This window comes from Rhea pennata, chromosome 3, assembly GCF_028389875.1.
Source record: "Rhea pennata isolate bPtePen1 chromosome 3, bPtePen1.pri, whole genome shotgun sequence".
NCBI classification, from domain to species: domain Eukaryota; kingdom Metazoa; phylum Chordata; class Aves; order Rheiformes; family Rheidae; genus Rhea; species Rhea pennata.
In genome coordinates this window covers 67,979,002-67,996,453 of record NC_084665.1, presented here as the reverse complement: position 1 = coordinate 67,996,453, position 17,452 = coordinate 67,979,002, and the positions used below count along the sequence as shown (strand labels likewise).

At 37.2% G+C, this 17,452-nt stretch overlaps 1 protein-coding gene across 1 annotated transcript in view; it reads left to right on the top strand.

Annotated features, from left to right (window-relative positions):
• ENPP3 (ectonucleotide pyrophosphatase/phosphodiesterase 3) overlaps nucleotides 1-17,452 on the top strand; it is a 42,336-nt gene that overhangs the window by 3,298 nt on the left and 21,586 nt on the right. The window contains exons 2-10 of the mRNA XM_062573062.1: nucleotides 269-347; nucleotides 5,315-5,437; nucleotides 6,586-6,711; nucleotides 8,796-8,856; nucleotides 11,098-11,195; nucleotides 13,820-13,899; nucleotides 14,467-14,586; nucleotides 15,006-15,115; nucleotides 16,434-16,499. Coding sequence (XP_062429046.1) covers nucleotides 269-347; nucleotides 5,315-5,437; nucleotides 6,586-6,711; nucleotides 8,796-8,856; nucleotides 11,098-11,195; nucleotides 13,820-13,899; nucleotides 14,467-14,586; nucleotides 15,006-15,115; nucleotides 16,434-16,499 — 863 coding nt within the window. The remainder of the gene's footprint in view (nucleotides 1-268; nucleotides 348-5,314; nucleotides 5,438-6,585; nucleotides 6,712-8,795; nucleotides 8,857-11,097; nucleotides 11,196-13,819; nucleotides 13,900-14,466; nucleotides 14,587-15,005; nucleotides 15,116-16,433; nucleotides 16,500-17,452) is intronic.

Below are 17,452 nucleotides of genomic sequence, written 5' to 3'. Positions count from 1 at the left end.
CTTCCTCCTTTCTTTTCCTCAGCAAAGACTTCCCTGATAACTACCTGGGACTAGCCACAGGTTAAAAAGAGAACATTTAGCCGTTGGCTTATAGCCAGTTCACAAGACTGCGAGTTTTAGGCCTCTCCTATCTTTAGCAAGGTCAGAATCTCTCCAATGTTTTAAAGACTATGAAGTTCATAGAAATAATCATCAGACAATTAATTTCTAATAAAGATAACAGCTTATCACAGTTATGAACTTTACGTTTTGTGTGTCTGCATGACAGGTTCTGCTAGTTGCTTTGGTGGTTATATCCCTGGGACTAGGTTTGGGACTAGGAGTTAACCGTGGAGACCAGGAACAAGGTATGTTCATGATACTTTCAGTGTAAATTTCACTTCAGCTAGATCTAGCAAAAGCCTTCAGCGGAGGCTGTTTTATCACTTAATCAGGTGATTTATGAAAACTAAAAGTTCTTGTGTTTTTCAAGTAGGATTGCACAAAATCTCTATACTTACAGTCTATATGTGAAAAATACATCTTAAAACATTGAATGCCTTGTTTCTCTTTCCAAAAGTGTTAGACCTACTTCACAACAGCTTTAGAAATTTTATTACAATAACATTATTAGGAAATTCAAGATAGGAGTTATTTTACTATATATAATACCTTGCAATAATATAAACAGTGTATTTTGTAGAGGACATACCGTTGGACCATCTGCAGGACTTACACTTTAGGTGTATCTGCTATAGTTCTGGTGGTTAATGTTAAAATTCATTACGAATTTTCTGTCAAAACTTCAATTTCTGTAAAGCTACAGTAAAAAGGGGATAATGCTTTTATTTGGTGGATTTTAGTTTTTTTAATTAGAGAATAAAAAATAGAGTGTTGATGCCAGCAGTCTAATCCAAATAGGATCAGAACAAAGAAATGTATCATTTGATTAATTAAGGAAAAGCACTTCCTTTTAAATTAGGACAGTAACAATCTGGTACTGGAGGAGTTCAGGTAAGCACAATCTCTTTCTCATTCCCAACAAACTCATACTGAACTTGTTTACCTACTCTATTCATCAATTCTTAATTCCTTCTGAGATATTCCAATACTGTGGAGCTAGCAGGTAGTGTACGATGAAACTATAATTATTTTTTGATGACCCATATGTAAGGATTATAACTTTGTATGTAATAATATACATATCTGCAGCTTCAGTCTTCACTGACTTTTATCAAAAGAACCCAGTCATAGTTATGGCAAGTGAATGGAAAGTATAATGGAAAATGACTTCAGGAGCGTGGACTTTGGGCTCTTCAGAGGGCTAATTGGTGGAGTCTTATGGATAAAGGCCCTAGAGGGAAGGGGGTCCAGGAGAGCTGGCTAATACTCAAACATCACTTCCTCCAAGCTCAAGAGCGGTACATCCCTGTGAGTAAGAAGTGCAGCAAAAGGACCTGCATGGGTGAGCAAGGAACTCTTGGCCAAATTCAAACAGAAGAAGAAAATACACAGAATGTGAAAGAGGGGACAGGCTACTTGGGAGAATTATAGGAATGCAGTCAGAGTAAGTAGAGATGCTGTGAGGAAGGCTAAGGCCCAGTTGGAATTAAGTCTGGCAAGGGATATTAAGGACAACAGGAAGGGCTTCTTCAAATACATCGGCAGCAGGAGGAGGACTTGGGAAAATGTGGGCCCACTACTGAATGGGGCAGGGGCCCTGGTGACAATGGATACATAGAAGGCAGAATTACTGGATGCCTTCTTTGCTTCAGTCTTCACTGCTAAGGGCATCCCTCAAGAATCCCGTAGACTGGACATAAGGGAGAGAGTCTGGAGAAGGGAAGACTTTCCTTTGGTTGAGGAGGATTGGATTAGAAACCTTCTGGGCAAGCCTGACATCCACAAATCCATGGGCCCAGATGGGATGCACCCACGGGTACTGAGGGAGCTGCTGGATGTTGTTGCTAGGCCCCTCTCCATCATATTTGAAAGGTCCTGGAGAACTGGAGAGGTGCCTGAGGACTGGAAGAAAGCCAGTGTCACTCCAGTCTTCAAGAAGGGCAAGAAGGAGGACCCAGAAAACTACAGGTCGGTCAGCCTCACCTCCATCCCTGGAAAGGTGATGGAACAGCTCATTCTGGATGTCATCCCTAAGCATATGGAGGAGAAGAAGGTGATCAGGAGTAGCCAGCATGGATTCACCAAGGGGAAATCCTGCTTAACCAACCTGATCGCCTTCTCTGACGGAATGACTGGCTGGGTAGATGAGGGCAGAGCAGTGGATGTTGTATACCTTGACTTCAGCAAGGCTTTTGACACTGTCTCCCATAACATCCTCCTAAGCAGGCTCAGGAAGTGTGGGTTAGATGAGTGGACAGTGATGTGGATTGAGCAGTGGCTGAAAGGCAGAGCTCAGAGGGTCATCATCAGTGGCGCGGAGTCTAGTTGGAGGCCTCTGGCTAGTGGTGACCCCCAGGGCTCAGTACTGGGTCCCATCCTGTTCAACTTCTTCATCGATGACCTGGATGAGTGGACAGAGTGCCTCCTCAGCAAGTTTGCTGACGATCCCAAGCTGGGAGGAGTGGCTGATACAGCTGAGGGCTGATACAGCTGAGGGCAAGTGCAGAGTCCTGCACCTAGCGAGAAATAACCCTAGGCACCAGTACAAGCTGGGGGCTGACCTGCTGGAGAGCAGCTCTGCAGAGAAGGACCTGGGAGCGCTTTTGGATGACAAGTTGACTATGAACCAGCAATGTGCCCTTGTGGCCAAAAAAGCCAATGGTCTCCTGGGGTGCATTGGGACGAGTGTTGCCAGCAGGTGGAGGGAGGTGATCCTGCCCCTCTACTCAGCCCTGTGGAGGCCTCATCTGAAGTCCTGTGTCTAGTTCTGGGCTCCCCAGTACAAGAGAGACATGGAGGTATTGGAGAGAGTCCAGCGCAGGGCTACAAAGTTGATCAGAGGGCTGGAGCACCTGCCCTATGAGGAACAGCTGTGAGATCTGGGCCTCTTCAGCCTGGGAAGAGAAGACTGAGGGGGGATCTTATCAATGTGTACAAGTACCTGAAGGGAGGGTGTCAAGGGGGATGGGGACAAACTCTTTTCAGTTGTCCCGTGTGACAGGACAAGAGGCAATGGGCAGAAATTGAAGCACAGGAAGTTCCACCTGACCGTGAGGGGGAATTTCTTCCCTGTGAGAGTGACGGAGCACTGGCACAGGTTGCCCAGAGAGGTTGTGGAGTCTCCTTCTCTGGAGATCTTCAAGGCCCACCTGGATGCAACCCTGTCTAACATGCTCTAGGTGACCCTGCTGAGCAGGAAGGTTGGACTAGATGATCTCCAGAGGTCCCTTCCAGCCTTACTGATTCTATGATTCTATGATAAGATGGCACCAAATCTGTATGCTAGCATTCTGGTGCCTCTGATTGCAGATGTTACAGAACGCTCCTAAACTGGGACTGACTAACTTTATTTACTGCTTTTCTATCAGATCTACTTTTGCTAGTGAAGTAGCAACACATAGTATTACACTATAGAGTTGGATGAGAAGCCTTGACTGTAAGCAGCAGGTGCCTGTGCCAAGTTTTGTTTGCTATAAGGGCAATGGGAGAGAGCACTGGAAATCAGCAGTGAAGGGAGTTACAGTTGGAAAGCCTTCCGAGTGCTAATAGTATTGCAAGAAGGGCAGCATCGGGGGCGGGGAGGAGCCTATGATTCTGTACATTTATGAATAGCACAGTTAGAGACTACACTTTGTGATAGTACACTTGATTCTGTTCAGCAAAATTAGATAGTCAAGGTAAATTTCAGGATAGCTCCTATAATTGTACTGATTATTCCAGATGAAGCTTACAAAATACTAAATTCCTGACAGTGCATATTTTGTAAATATCGTAAATTTTGTGATTGTTATTTGTATTTGTAAATAATATTGTAAAAAATAGTGTAAATAAATCCCAGGTAGGGACTGTAAATTACTAGGGGTATGAACACTTCCATTTCAGAGAGAAAAGGTTAATATTTTTTCTGACACAGACTCACAGTGCTATACTCAATCTTTTCAAATTAAGTGGAACAGATTGTGACTTTGAATTGTTCATACGCCAATGGATGGAGGAAAAATTAAATGAAATACTTTAATCTTCAGTCTGAAAACAAGGAAAAACTACTGGCATATGCTTATGCACATTCGTGAAAAATCGCAGCTCTTCCTTGACAGTACAGAGCCTAGTCACTTAACTTATTAGTTTTTTCCATTTGTATTTTTCTTTTGTCAGATCCATCTACAGTCATTATAGATATTTGTTTGTTATTTTAATTATTTGTAAAGCTTTCTTATATTGGACAATAATTATTGATTTAAGCACTTAAAGAGTAAGATAAAATGTGAGAATTTTCTACATGTGAAACAAGTTGGCTGTTTTGAAAAATATTAATTTCAGCTCAACATGAGTTATACATAGTGGATGTTAAAGACTGGTTTTTTTAGGTAGTTCATGCTTTGCAAAAATATGATCCATTTTTCAACTGCAGTAGAATTATGCCACCAGATCTGAGTAGTTACACCTACCTCTTCATAACTGTATGCATATTGGAATGAGAAAACTGGAAATGTAAATGCTTTGAGTGGTTTGAACAATTCTCTAGTACATAAAATACAGGCACAAGGCTTGTTGTGGCTACCTGTGCAACTTCAGGTGATGCTTAGAGTTTTGGGGTTGTCCTGGAGCTGTCTTAAGATGTCCCAAAGCCAGAGCTCTCCTCTCTGCTGCGTGAAATTGTCAGAGCTGTGGTGTGGAACTGCATGTCTTGATTTCCTATAGGAGACTCTCATTTGGACCCTTTTCTTTTATTGGATTAAAGGATCCAAACCTGCACATTATAAGGACTAAGTGGGAGAAATACATTAGGGAAAATGTCTGTAGTGGGAGTCATTCTCCTTTTTAGCATCCTCGACCCAGAAATGAGGAGTCGAGGCTCTAGTTTTCCCCTCACAGGCTAGAAGAGTGGCATATCCAAGTATTGCCTCGCTATGTCATGGGTCCTTGGGAAAAGAAACAGAAGCAGTCCTACCAAAGGCTCTGGTCTGGTAGAGTGGAAACAGAACCAAGGACTTTAAATGTACAAAGAACTTTCTACAACTTCTATTCTGCTTTATCTGTCTTGTGTGTTAGTAACTATATTGAAAAATGACTCAGAAATTGATTTAGGAAATTAATTCGGTACATTTCTCCCTCTATCACCTGTGTCCATGTTTGTTATTTTTACCTGGTCAGGATAGAATTATCTTTAAGCTTGAGTGCCAAAACTTTTCTTCCTGCATTCTCTTTGCAGTCAGCTGCAGACACAAATGTAATGAGCCATTTAAGAAGGAGCTGTCAGGTTGCCAGTGTGACAGTGGATGTAAGGAGCGTCAAAACTGCTGCTGGGATTATGAAGACACCTGTGTGGAACCAAGTATGTGCCCTGACAGGCAGTACTCATTAGCAGAGATATTTTCCACATGGTAGTAATAGGAAAAGGATGAATTCTCTTGTTTATGCAAATGTACAAAAAGCCTTGTGGCCATTAAAAAAAAAAAAATTAGAACTTGTTATGTCACCTAACAGCTTGGGGAGGGAAGAGGGCCGTGGTTTTGATACTATTTCCAGACAGTTAGAAGGCAAAAACTTAGTGATCTGACAGGACACAAAATCTCATATGTCTTTCTCAAATGATATCCCCATATTTTTGTTATGGAGATGTATGCTTTTTAGGTAAAAGTATTAATTCCAGTAAATGTTGTGGGTTTCACACATCACAGTAGAGTGCAATACAAAACAACAGAACACAGCAGAACATAGCACAGTAAATGCTTTCAAAGGTGCACAGAACATTTGCAGTGCATATTTGCTGGCCCAGATAAAATTACGGATCATGTGAGTGGAACGTTAGGTTTTCTTTGACTAGAAGTCTGAAATTATGCCTGTGTGCCACCACTTCTTGTATTTTCAGAAAATAATGAGTGTTTCCCATAAAGTATATTCACAATGCGTGTAGTACATGATGATTCCCTAAGTAAGACTATAGGCATCAGAAGGTCACAGTGTTCTTCCAGGAAACGTGGCTGTTTCTGCATCATATCCAGATTCTTTTCCAGTTAGTCTCTATGGTCTCTTGACAGCTGCTCAGCGTTTTCTTCATATATATTGCTTTCTGCCTGCTTCAGCCCTTAGATAGTTTTCTGCTGGGAATTGTGCATCAGAGCAAGAAAAAAGTTCTCTTTTCTTTTTTTCTCTCTTCTGTTAAAGGAATATGGATTTAGTTTTCTCCAGATCTTCCTAGAAGAGTGGAGAACATTGAGTCAGATGACCCTGAGAATGCCCTTTTAAACAAAATTATTCTGTGATTGCCATTCGATAGAAGCACAAATAGGCTTTATGTGTTGAAAGCAATGTTGGGTTTTCCTTTCAAAAAAAATTGCTAAGGCCACTCAAGTAAGATATGAAAATAGTAGTTTAGCAAAACCAATTTCTTTTTCTTTACCTATTTGGGGCATTTCAACATAAAAGAGTTTACCTAAGGTTCTGTGAAATTATAATCTTTTTCTTCTCATGTTTTTTCAGCCCGATCTTGGAAATGCACTATTTTCCGTTGTGGTGAGACACGGTTAGCTGGAAGTTATTGTTCTTGTTCTGATGACTGTTTGCAGAAAAATGACTGTTGCGTAGACTACAAAAGTGTTTGCAGAGGTAAATCAAAAGTTGGTGTAATACTAAATGGATATTTACATTGCATTACATATATATTTTTCCTTTGAAATAAATAGATGGGAAAACATGGCAAAGATGAAGGTAGATTCATTTCTTACATTTAGATTATTATCTGTATAATGAAGTTATAGAAGATGAAGATGTTTTGAGGTAAAGCTTTTGGTATTTTTGACTGGGAAGAAGAGGATTTCTGGAGAAAAATGTGGGATGTGTGACATTCATAAGAAAGACATAGTGTTTCTAATATTGCAGCAGTATCCCAAATGTTTTTTTTTCCAGAGAAAATTTGAAATGCAGTTCTTGCTTCAAGCGCCATGCCATCCCAAGTACATATTATCATCTTCCCTAATTTAAACTTTCGCATCCATTTTATTATAAACTCATTTGCAGAATGTATTTAATTATTAGATATGAAGTTTATGTATATTAAGCATATAATGTAAAGAGATGAAACTATGAGATGAAGAAAACATCATTTGGTATATTGTACACACTGAGTTCTCCATGAGGCCATATCCCTATATCCTTTACCTCTGAAAAAATAGGCTTCTACCAGTTGCCCCAAAGGTGTTTTTCTTTTGTTGACAGTAGCAGTTCTTTTCTGCATTTACAGTATCCTACCTCTGGGTTTACCACTACATGTCACATCTTACTGCTTCCTTCTTGAGAAAAGGTATTGACTAAATAAATAGATACGTAACATCATTCCTAGTTTAGAGCAATTGCTTCATTTAAGTCTTCATTATTAAGAATGCACCATTCAAAAAATGAAAAATGTACTGAACATCTTTAACTTTGAACTACTGAAAGGATATTTTAGATTATAAAGATATCCTAGCTACAGAAATTTAAAGAGTAATTTAAAAAATCCCAAATTGGTATCTGTTGCTAGTAAGTTCTAGGATTTTTGTTTGACCCAAATAAATAATAAAGAAATTTGAAATCTGAATCCAGATCTATACTGAGGCTTTTCAAATCAAACATCTTTCTGAGGCAGTTAAGAACTATGAATTTAATTATAACTAATTAGAATTTCAGAGAGTATAAAAAGAAGGTGAGTAAGGAATTACATGGTACATTTGTGAGAAATTGGTGGGAGTTTTTACTTATTTCTGAATGTCTTTATTCTTAGCTGATCTTTTCCTGCAGACTCTGGTTAATAGATAAAGAATTGTTAAAATCAGATTTACAGATTTTGTTATCAGAATTCCTTCATATTGTAATGTAGCAGAGATTTAAGGCAACTTCTGCAATATTGCATTTGTCGCCTAAATGCAAATGAAAATTAAAAACACTCAAGGAACAGTTTGACTAGGTGCACAGAGTGATAACATTGTAGTTAAGGTACATCCCTGCATGCCTTTAGCTGCTTATTGGGAGAGAAGCTTTCTGTGGGAAGCTGAGAACTTTAACAGTCACTGCTTCTTCTCTTTTCTGTATATTTTTCCTTTTCTTTAATGACTTCCTCTTTCCTTCTCTTACTGACCTCCCTTATTTCTTCTAAAGAGATTGGCAGATCATTACCATAAATAAGTGTAGCTGTGAAGCATGTGGAGAACATTCATAGGAGAACAGAAAGAATTATCTGAAAATCTAGAAGCCATGGTCAACAAAGAAAGATTGAAGGAGTTTCCAAGAAAATAAATAAATAAATAAATAAATAAATAAATAAGGATAAAGGGAGACCTGGCCTTCATCTCCAAATACATTGGGGTAGCTGCAAAAAAAATGTATGGACAGGACACAGTTTGAATATATTTCATTTAAAGCCAGATAAAACCTACACTAAGCTTTCACAGTTATGTTTTCCCCTGATTTGTTTGTTTTCAAATTAAATGTGTGTTTTGTTTTCAGTTTTTGCAAGCATTAGCCCTCTCAGCATTTTATGGGCTAATAGGTTGCATTAAATAATTTCTCAAAGTTATTTTAGCCCTACTTTTCAATCATTCTTTATTAAAACTGAATGAGTATCAAAAAGAGCTCTAAAAAAATCAATCAGGCAACTTTCGTTGTTTATATTAAATTTTTAATGCTGATTCAATACTTTTTTTTGTCCTTTTCAGGTGAAACACCTTGGGTAGAGGAACCATGTGTATCACTTGAAACTCCTCAGTGTCCAGATGGGTAGGATAGAAGAATTCTATCTTCTTAAAAGCTGAAAATATTGTGATAGTCAGAAAAACTGTAGTGGGCTGAAGTAGATCTTCAAGAGAATATCAATAGCTATTGAGAATTAGCTTCCTACACTGGGGAATATTATATACATGCAAATTATGGCTAGTATAACCTTTTCTTTATAAAACTTGCGTTGTTCTGTTGCACATTCAGTTATCATTTACAGTTTAGAGGAGAATACAGGAGTTCAAATCCAGACTGAAAGTCAGTTAACAAAGACGAGGGAAAATATTTAGAGTTAATTCAAAGTTCAAGTATCACAAATTGTCTATCGATTCACTATTGATTCATAGTTCATTTTATATCATCAGTATAGTAACTCCGATAATTCAGGTCAATCACCTCACAAAAGCTTATGCAAGCTTTAATAACTATTAGAATTTGTGATTGCGATTCTTTTTATCTAAGTAGCAGGGATTTTTAATCTGAAGAAGCATGTGGGAAGAAAGGTTTATTAAAAAGAGCTTCTAAAGGACTAGAGACAGAAGAAGGTATGAAAGCAGCCGCATAGGTGCAAAATCTGGAATAATGAAATTCTGATGTTTGTCTGTAGATATTTCACTGTCTATGCAGTATTGCAGAATCATAGATAGTGGCTAGGCAATAACAGAATTTAAAAGTGGTTCTCAAAGTATACTGGATTCCTTTCTGGTTCAGCTATGTTATCTGTGATGTTAGCCATTACGATATCTAATTTACTGCCAATTTAGCCTCATTTATAACAAAGGTACCTTTAGTAATTTGGTCTCTTTCCAAAGTTCACAGGCTCCTTCATGCAACTGCCAATATACACATAAAAATAGGTTTCTTAGGTTAACAAATAACTTGCTGAGTTAACATAGGTTCATAGTCTAAAGCTTCAAAACTGGTGCCATTCTGTGTAAACAGTATGGCTATATAAAGCTCTATTTAGTTTCAGATTCAAATCAGGAATCAGTTTTATACAAATTGTTTTAAAGGGCTTGATGTTGGTGTACTACTTTAGTGTTTTGGAAGACCACTGTGCATGAGAAACAAACTGGGCTGTTCATTATTGCCTGATGTGAACATAGAGTTTTTTCATATGTAATAATCACTCCAAATCACTCCAGCATTATTCCAAAAAATTGTATGGGGTCAGTTTTCAGTAACTGAATTTAACCAATTGTTGTTATACCCTGAAGTTTTCCAGGTTTATGGAGCAAACCCTTCCTATAAATTACAAATAGATTTTTTTATTTACATGCTTTGTATAATGAAACCTGCTTCTGATTACTGATTTCTGATACTCCTGATTTTAACACCTGAATTTATGAAGAAAAGTGCTATAACACCAACACTTTGTCTGCTAAGGTATTTTTTATTTAGCAGTCTTATTGGTTTGGTTAAGAAGTATACTTAGCAACTTAGAAGTTTATTTTCAGAGCTAGTGCCTCATGATTAGATTCTTTGTAATAAGAATTTAAACACTATTCTAGAGATTTTTTTTAGTTTCTGCATAGTCTATGATAACTAGTGTATTTACAGCAGGCACTCAGATCTGAGACTCCTAGCCTTGCTTCTTTACATAAAAACCTACTGAAAGCTTGATGCTAGCAGCTACACTGTCTTCATAACTTTGATGAGTTCAGTTTGTCAGTGCCCTCAAGATGAGAATATTCACTAGCTCAGTGAGAATTGGGAAACTTGAAAGTTTTAATGCACACAAAACTTGGACTGCTTGGTAATATCTTCACAAAGGAATGTGTTAAGGTATTAGCACAAAGCTAGCATCGCAAAGAGATTTCATTCGTCAGTGTTGGGGCCAATGGAGCATAACTGCCTGCTGGGTGATCACTGTACTTTTAAAGTCCTCGTCAGCTGCACCCAAAGAGATGGTATTCAACCTGTTATTCTGTACAGAAATACTTTGGCTGTTCTACCTTCTGGGCTTGAATTTGGATGCTAGTTTATGTTTACAATTAAAAGATAATCAAAACACGTTTTCTTTTCCTCGATTCTAAATATCGTGAGTATTCTATATTTTATAGCCACAGTAGTTTTCTCAGGTGGATTGTGTATTTGCTTTTGAAATTGAACTATTTCTTTATCTCACCCTATGGAAAGTGTGGATCCTGCTTTTAAAAGTACTATTTGTAATGTTCAAGTTTTCTCAAAAAGCCACTAACTCTGCAAACTCTTTTCTGATGACAAGATCATATTTTCTTACAGGTTTGATCTGCCACCACTTATTCTTTTCTCAATGGATGGTTTTAGAGCAGAATATCTGCAAACTTGGAGTTCTTTATTGCCGAATATTGAGAAATTCCGTAAGTTACCAAGAGTGTGTTGACTATTTTCTTTAAAAGAATTGTCTACTCCTTTTTGCTCCTGCCATGCACATCTTGCTCAATAATAAGAAAAGCCCAGATCAGATCTCCCTCTCTCCTTCTCCCTCATGTCATTTGCATACATTAGAATTAGTTCTTGTATTTGAGTGTGCAACAAGCATGATCTTCCTAACAAGGCCCCTAATAGTAGTCTCCAACCTTTTTTAAACAAATATTGCAAAATGCATATTCAAATACAGTTTAAGGCTAAAAAAAAAGTTCTAGAGAAGCATTAATGCATTTCTGTTCTCCATAAAAAATTGTAACCAATAATGAGATCATCATTAAATTATAATATTAAGGGAAAATAGGTTAGATTATTGAGAAATGCCATTCAGACATGGACATTTTCAAATCAGATATTTAAACCTATTAAAGAGGAGCTACATGCTTAAAAATACATCAGCGAATATTCTTATATTAGACTGAAGTGCAATGTAGTTTTAATATATTTTATAATTTAATATAATGATGTAATTGTAGTAAGGTTGAAGTAACTGTTTCCTACTACTTCTAAATACTAGGAGGAGTGAGTTGAAGACCTCTAGCCTGCTGCTGTAGAAGGCTCAAAAAAATGAGAGCTATTAGTGTAGACTTCTCATTAAAATTCCTGAATATTTTAAAGTTCAGCTCTCAAGGTACCTTGTGCCTGGACAAAATATCTGCATATTGACAGTGTTCCCTGTATTCTGCTTCTAATGTGCATGTTTGAAAACATGGTGTGAGTGCTACAAAGTACTACGTTTTGCTAAATAGCTGACCATCTTCTTTGTGGGTAGTCAGGGCTATGTGGAACCCTGGACTAGAAGCAGTGGGCAAATTGTTTGACTTCCTATGCAAGTATTTTATTATTTGCTGCCATTCTGACAATGGAAGGATCCTGAATCAATGCAGAAATCATGCATGCAGAAGTCAGTGTTCAATTCAAGTCTTTTTAAACAGGTGAAAAAGGAAATGCCAATCTGGCATGCCAAATGGCTTGAAGACTATGCTAAGTGTATGATTCCAAGAAATCCTTTCAAACAAGAACAGTTTTAAGTCAACATCATGTTGCGGTCAACTTAAGCCATTATGTATATATGTTCATGCCTATGCTTCTTAAAAATTTAGAATGGAAAGGAAAGGGAGCTTCCTTTCTTTTCAAAATAAAGAATACAAAGCTGGTGTGTACCATGAAATATTTCCTCTCTACTAACTCCATAAATTAATTTTCCAAAAAACTCCTAGCATTTTCAGTACAGCTAATCAAGCTAATTGTTACGGAAAATATTCACTATGGATGGAACTCTTTTACCACTCAAGACAATGCATAAACAAATTCTGTTGATTTTCTTGTTTATTTGCATATTCAGCCCTTCCTTACACACTTTTACCAGCCTTTTTTTTTGTACTTCACCGGAACAGTTTTGCTGAGTAATTACAAGTTTTCAATTGTTTAGTTAAAACCAGTTTCTTTATACTCTTTGACTGAAACATTGTACACCAAAGAATACACTGTATTTGAGTGTAAATTAAATAGAATCAACTGACTACAGCTTAATAAGGAACTATTTCTCCACATGCTTAATTTTTCCTTGAGAATATGGCATTAAAACATCTTCCACTCTTCATCTTTGTTTTAAATAAATAAATAAATTGAATGCTACATTGCATTTAGATACTACAGGTGTTCAGGCCTCAGAAGTACCTTAGATTGCTGAAAAGTAAGGAAAGTATATTGGAGATAATGGGTAGGACAGCTTTGCTGGGATTCACTCCAGAGTAGGACATCTATATTTAGGTGTCTTCTTGGAGGTATCTTCACATTAAATGGCTCTATGCTTTTTGTAGTTTTAACAGTCAGTACAGTCCGTACAATACAGTGCAGAACCTAGAGAGCAAGTCAGCTCAAGCCTACAGAGAATGCCACAGAACAAATTCAGTTGCCCAAACCTAGGTGTCTAGTACACTTTGAAGTGCTGTGGCATACCGTTGGGTGGCCTTCCGTTGCTCTGTCAGAAGGCACAGATCTCCTGTCGATCTTGCATCAAAACTGCCAACTTCCTGCAGATGTCTTAGATACCTGAGGGTGTATCAAATGGCCCTAGACTATTGTGTTTAGATAGTGGAGTCCTTCTCATGCAGCTGTGGTCACCAGACAGCTCTGTAGTGCATCTTGCCTGGATTACCTGGAGGCTTCAGTCTGGTTGCATAAACACAAATGTCCAGTGACATTTGTGATGGCCTGAAGTATCCGAGATATCCACTTCATCCATGGCATACAGGATGTAGGAGCAGCATCTGGAGACCAGGCAAGATCATCAAGAATATCTCAAACGGCCCTAAGCGCCTAGGTTTAGACATCTTAATTAGGTGTTGACTGCAATGGGAGTATAGAGATCTAGCTCACAAGGAAATGTCAGAAGACAGGTGTCTTAATTTGGACACAAATTTCCCGCCTAATACCACAGTAACTGACTATGTTGAATTCTTTTGTGTTTAAGACCAGCTGTTAGTTTTTAATTAAAAACAAACAAAAAAAGAATTTGTAAGCAAATTTGTATTCATTCCGTGATCTGTTGCAGAAAAATGTGGCACACATTCGAAATACATGAGAGCTGTTTACCCCACAAAAACCTTTCCAAATCACTATACTATTGTCACAGTAAGTGTAAATTTACTATTTTTGCTTTTCATTATATAGGCAACATAGAAAGGATATTGTCGTGCCAAGGAATTGTCAATCTGATCTTTTTGTGGGACATGGGAGCTCAAATTATGAAACTAAAGGAGAGAGATGCTGAAGCCATGCATTCGGTAGTATAGAGGGGAAAGAGCATGATCTATGTGCTTACATATGTATGTTGTCTGATTCTGACCTGTGAACCCCCTCTTTCTGGCCTTTATCAGTCTAACTGGGTAAGGATAAGTGTGGATAAGGGCACATGATAGGAGTATGGATTAGGATGGGTTTGGCTGCTGATACATAGCCACATGGCATATATGATACTTAAAGTAGAGTACATTAATTTTTAATTGAACTGGAGAGAAAATAAGCAAGCTAAAGGGAAGTCGACACGAATGATGAATTCATTGGCAGGAATCTGATGATCTGTGTGAGTTAGGAAATCTAACAGCTGTAAAAATCATTGCAACAGTATGCACTGCAATATAGTTTAACTTTCATTTAATTTCAAGAATCATATTTATGTTGTTTATTTTCATTTTGCAGGGACTGTATCCAGAATCTCATGGTATTATCGATAACAACATGTATGATGTAAACTTCAACAAGAGTTTCTCACTTTCAGGGAATGAAAAATTCCAACCTTACTGGTGGAAGGGGCAGCCAGTAAGTGTCTTTCTCTTTATAGTATTCCTGTATGTGCTCATGTGTCATAAAACAAAACAACCAAAAAAGTAGCAAAATGACAAGTTGTGTGGTATGTTCTGCAAAATATGCCAAATATCCTGTTTGTTTTGTATTATAGACTGCCTAAGAAACCGTTTACTTTTTCTGAAAGCAATATAACTCTTTAAATGTTAATGCTGAGACTGAAAATATTCTCTTTATGTGGCAGTTAGTAAGAAGAAAACAAACTTCAAATCACATACAGCTGTTAAGCAACTGCATGGCATGTGAAAAAAAGAAAATGAAATACATGCCTAGAGCCCATATTTCTGATCCAGTTATGTAGTTCAGCTCTAGTGATCTGAGGTCCTCTGGTGAGGTAAATGCTGTAAAATCATTCATTGTATCTTTACCTGTAGATCTGGCTGACAGCAATGTACCAAGATTTGAAAGCTGGCACCTTCTTTTGGCCAGGCTCTGATGTTCCTATCAATGGTACATACCCCACCTTGTACAGTATATACAACAAGTAAGTTTTTATAGTGCTTGTAGTAAATTCCTGTAAGTTACTGCAAAAAAATCTAAATTGCCATATGATAGCTGAAGCAAACTAGTGACCACATTTTTCAACAACAGTTGGAGAGAGAAATGCCTCTAACTGCCTTGGTTTTGCCATGGAACTACCATTAACAGTTGAAATTTTCAAAGCCATGTAGGGGATTCACAATGAGAAAGTCAAAGGGCAGTATATATTCTCCTGTTCTAGACAGTTTTGAAACTGCACTGAAACTGTTTCATCCAACTGCAAACCACTAATTTCCAACTCAGAAGGCATCCTATCATTGATTAGTAACCACCTCTAAGCTATACAAAAGATTGTCATATTTTCACACATATAATCTACAGATAATATATGGCATTTAAAAATGCCTATACTTGAAAAAAAAGTTTCCAGATAACCTGTACCCTGAGATAACTAACACAAACCTTGAAGAGGGACTAGAAGTCAGAAACTAATGGAATAGAGGATGCTGGATGGGGAAGCTACTGGAGGAAATGGGATCTGAGATGAATTTCCTCTGGTATCACTTGCATGTTTTGTCCAGTTAGTTCACATGTGAAAAGATAACAATTACCTTCATAATTATGCTTTTCCATATGGAAAGCACTGTTATTAGCATACTATCCCTTAATTTTCACAGTAATCTCAGTAAATCTTTCTTATGAATCTTTACATTTACAAAGCTAACAACATGCAAGTATATATTTGTAAGTCTGTTTAGAGAACAAAAGTTTTCCAGTGATGTGTTGGATTAGTACTCAGAAAACACCTGATTATTGTACCTAGTTAACACGAAGCTTGTGCATGACTTTGGGGGAAGTAAAGCTATTAATGAGTAAATTTCTTTACAGGAGACAGAGCATGACCTCAAAGATTTTGCTGGGGATGTTACTTGTTTTCAAAACATAGAGGTCCAAGGTTTATATATACTGGAAAAGAATAAAAATTACTCTTACTTGTACTTCAGGTTTAGGTCTGCAACTTGAAATTGTTTTGGTTTGCAGGATCAAGATCTGACTAATTTGCCCTTAGAAATGTGTTGCATTCAATCAAAAAATGAGAATAATAAAACTGATTGCTGGTATCTTATTGCAATGCATTATTTTTGAAATCCAAACCTCTAATCATAGAATCATAGAAAGAATCATAGAATCAGTAAGGTTGGAAGGGACCTCTCTAGTCCACTAGAGAGTGGACTCTCTCTTTGTGTATTTGGATTCCAGGAAATTAGAAAGCTGATCAGAAAAGGCTTGTTGACAACATATCTTTTTTTTTCTTTTTTCAGTTCAGTTAAATATGAGCAGAGAATTTCAAGGATATTGAAATGGCTTGATAACCCCAAATCTGAGAGGTAATGATTAATAATACCCAGCTGGTTTGTGAGAATATAGCTTAGAGTGATTTTAATGTTTAGTAACTCAAGCTTCTGTTTGTATTTGTGAAACATGGAAGAATCTTCCTTATTGTCTCAAATGGTAGTTTGCTGAACTTAAGTCTGTTTTACAAGTATAGCTAATCATTTTCAGAATAAATGCAAATTACAAAGAGGTGTCCATATGTTTGATTAGGATGTGCTGTTGTATAACTTTTTTTATTGTCTTTTGTTGTTGTGTTAGTGTGTGGCCTAGAGGAAACATTTAACATTCAGATTCTGCTGTAAGTGTATGGATGAAAGATATATGAAAGATTTTTCACAATAAAAGTTAAATAAGTAATTGCAGGCAATAATTCAGGATGAAGAGCAGATGTTAGTACGGGCTGTAACGGTTTAGAGAATCACTTCATTTGCATGTGCCTGAGAACAGCAAACAAGTAGAAAACTTTTAAGTTTTCTATGTGACAAGAAAGGAACCATATAACAAGCTTGGAATGTAATTTGGCAGTTGGCCAATTGATTCCTATCTGTTGCAACTATTTAAATGAAATAATAATAACCAAAGAAGTAATATTTTTCATATTTAAATGGAATGAGAGATTACCAGGCTGATCTCTGTGACAAGTAAATAAGTGAAATCTTTTGTATGATGGTTTGTTAGCAAATTCCTTGTATATTTGCAGTGAGGAGATGCTTTCTAGAGTCTCACCACTAAAGCAGGAAGAGGTCATTCTGGTGATAATTCCACTTGTATCTCAACAAAGAACATCTTTATTTGCTATTTGGGATCTTGCTGTTTTTCAGAATGATTTCTGGACACCAATCCTGTATATATTTTCTCAAATTGTAGCTCCAAATAATCCATGTTCATTACAAAACTCAGAGAAACTGGATGATTATATTCACTGTAGGGATTTTTATTAAGGGTT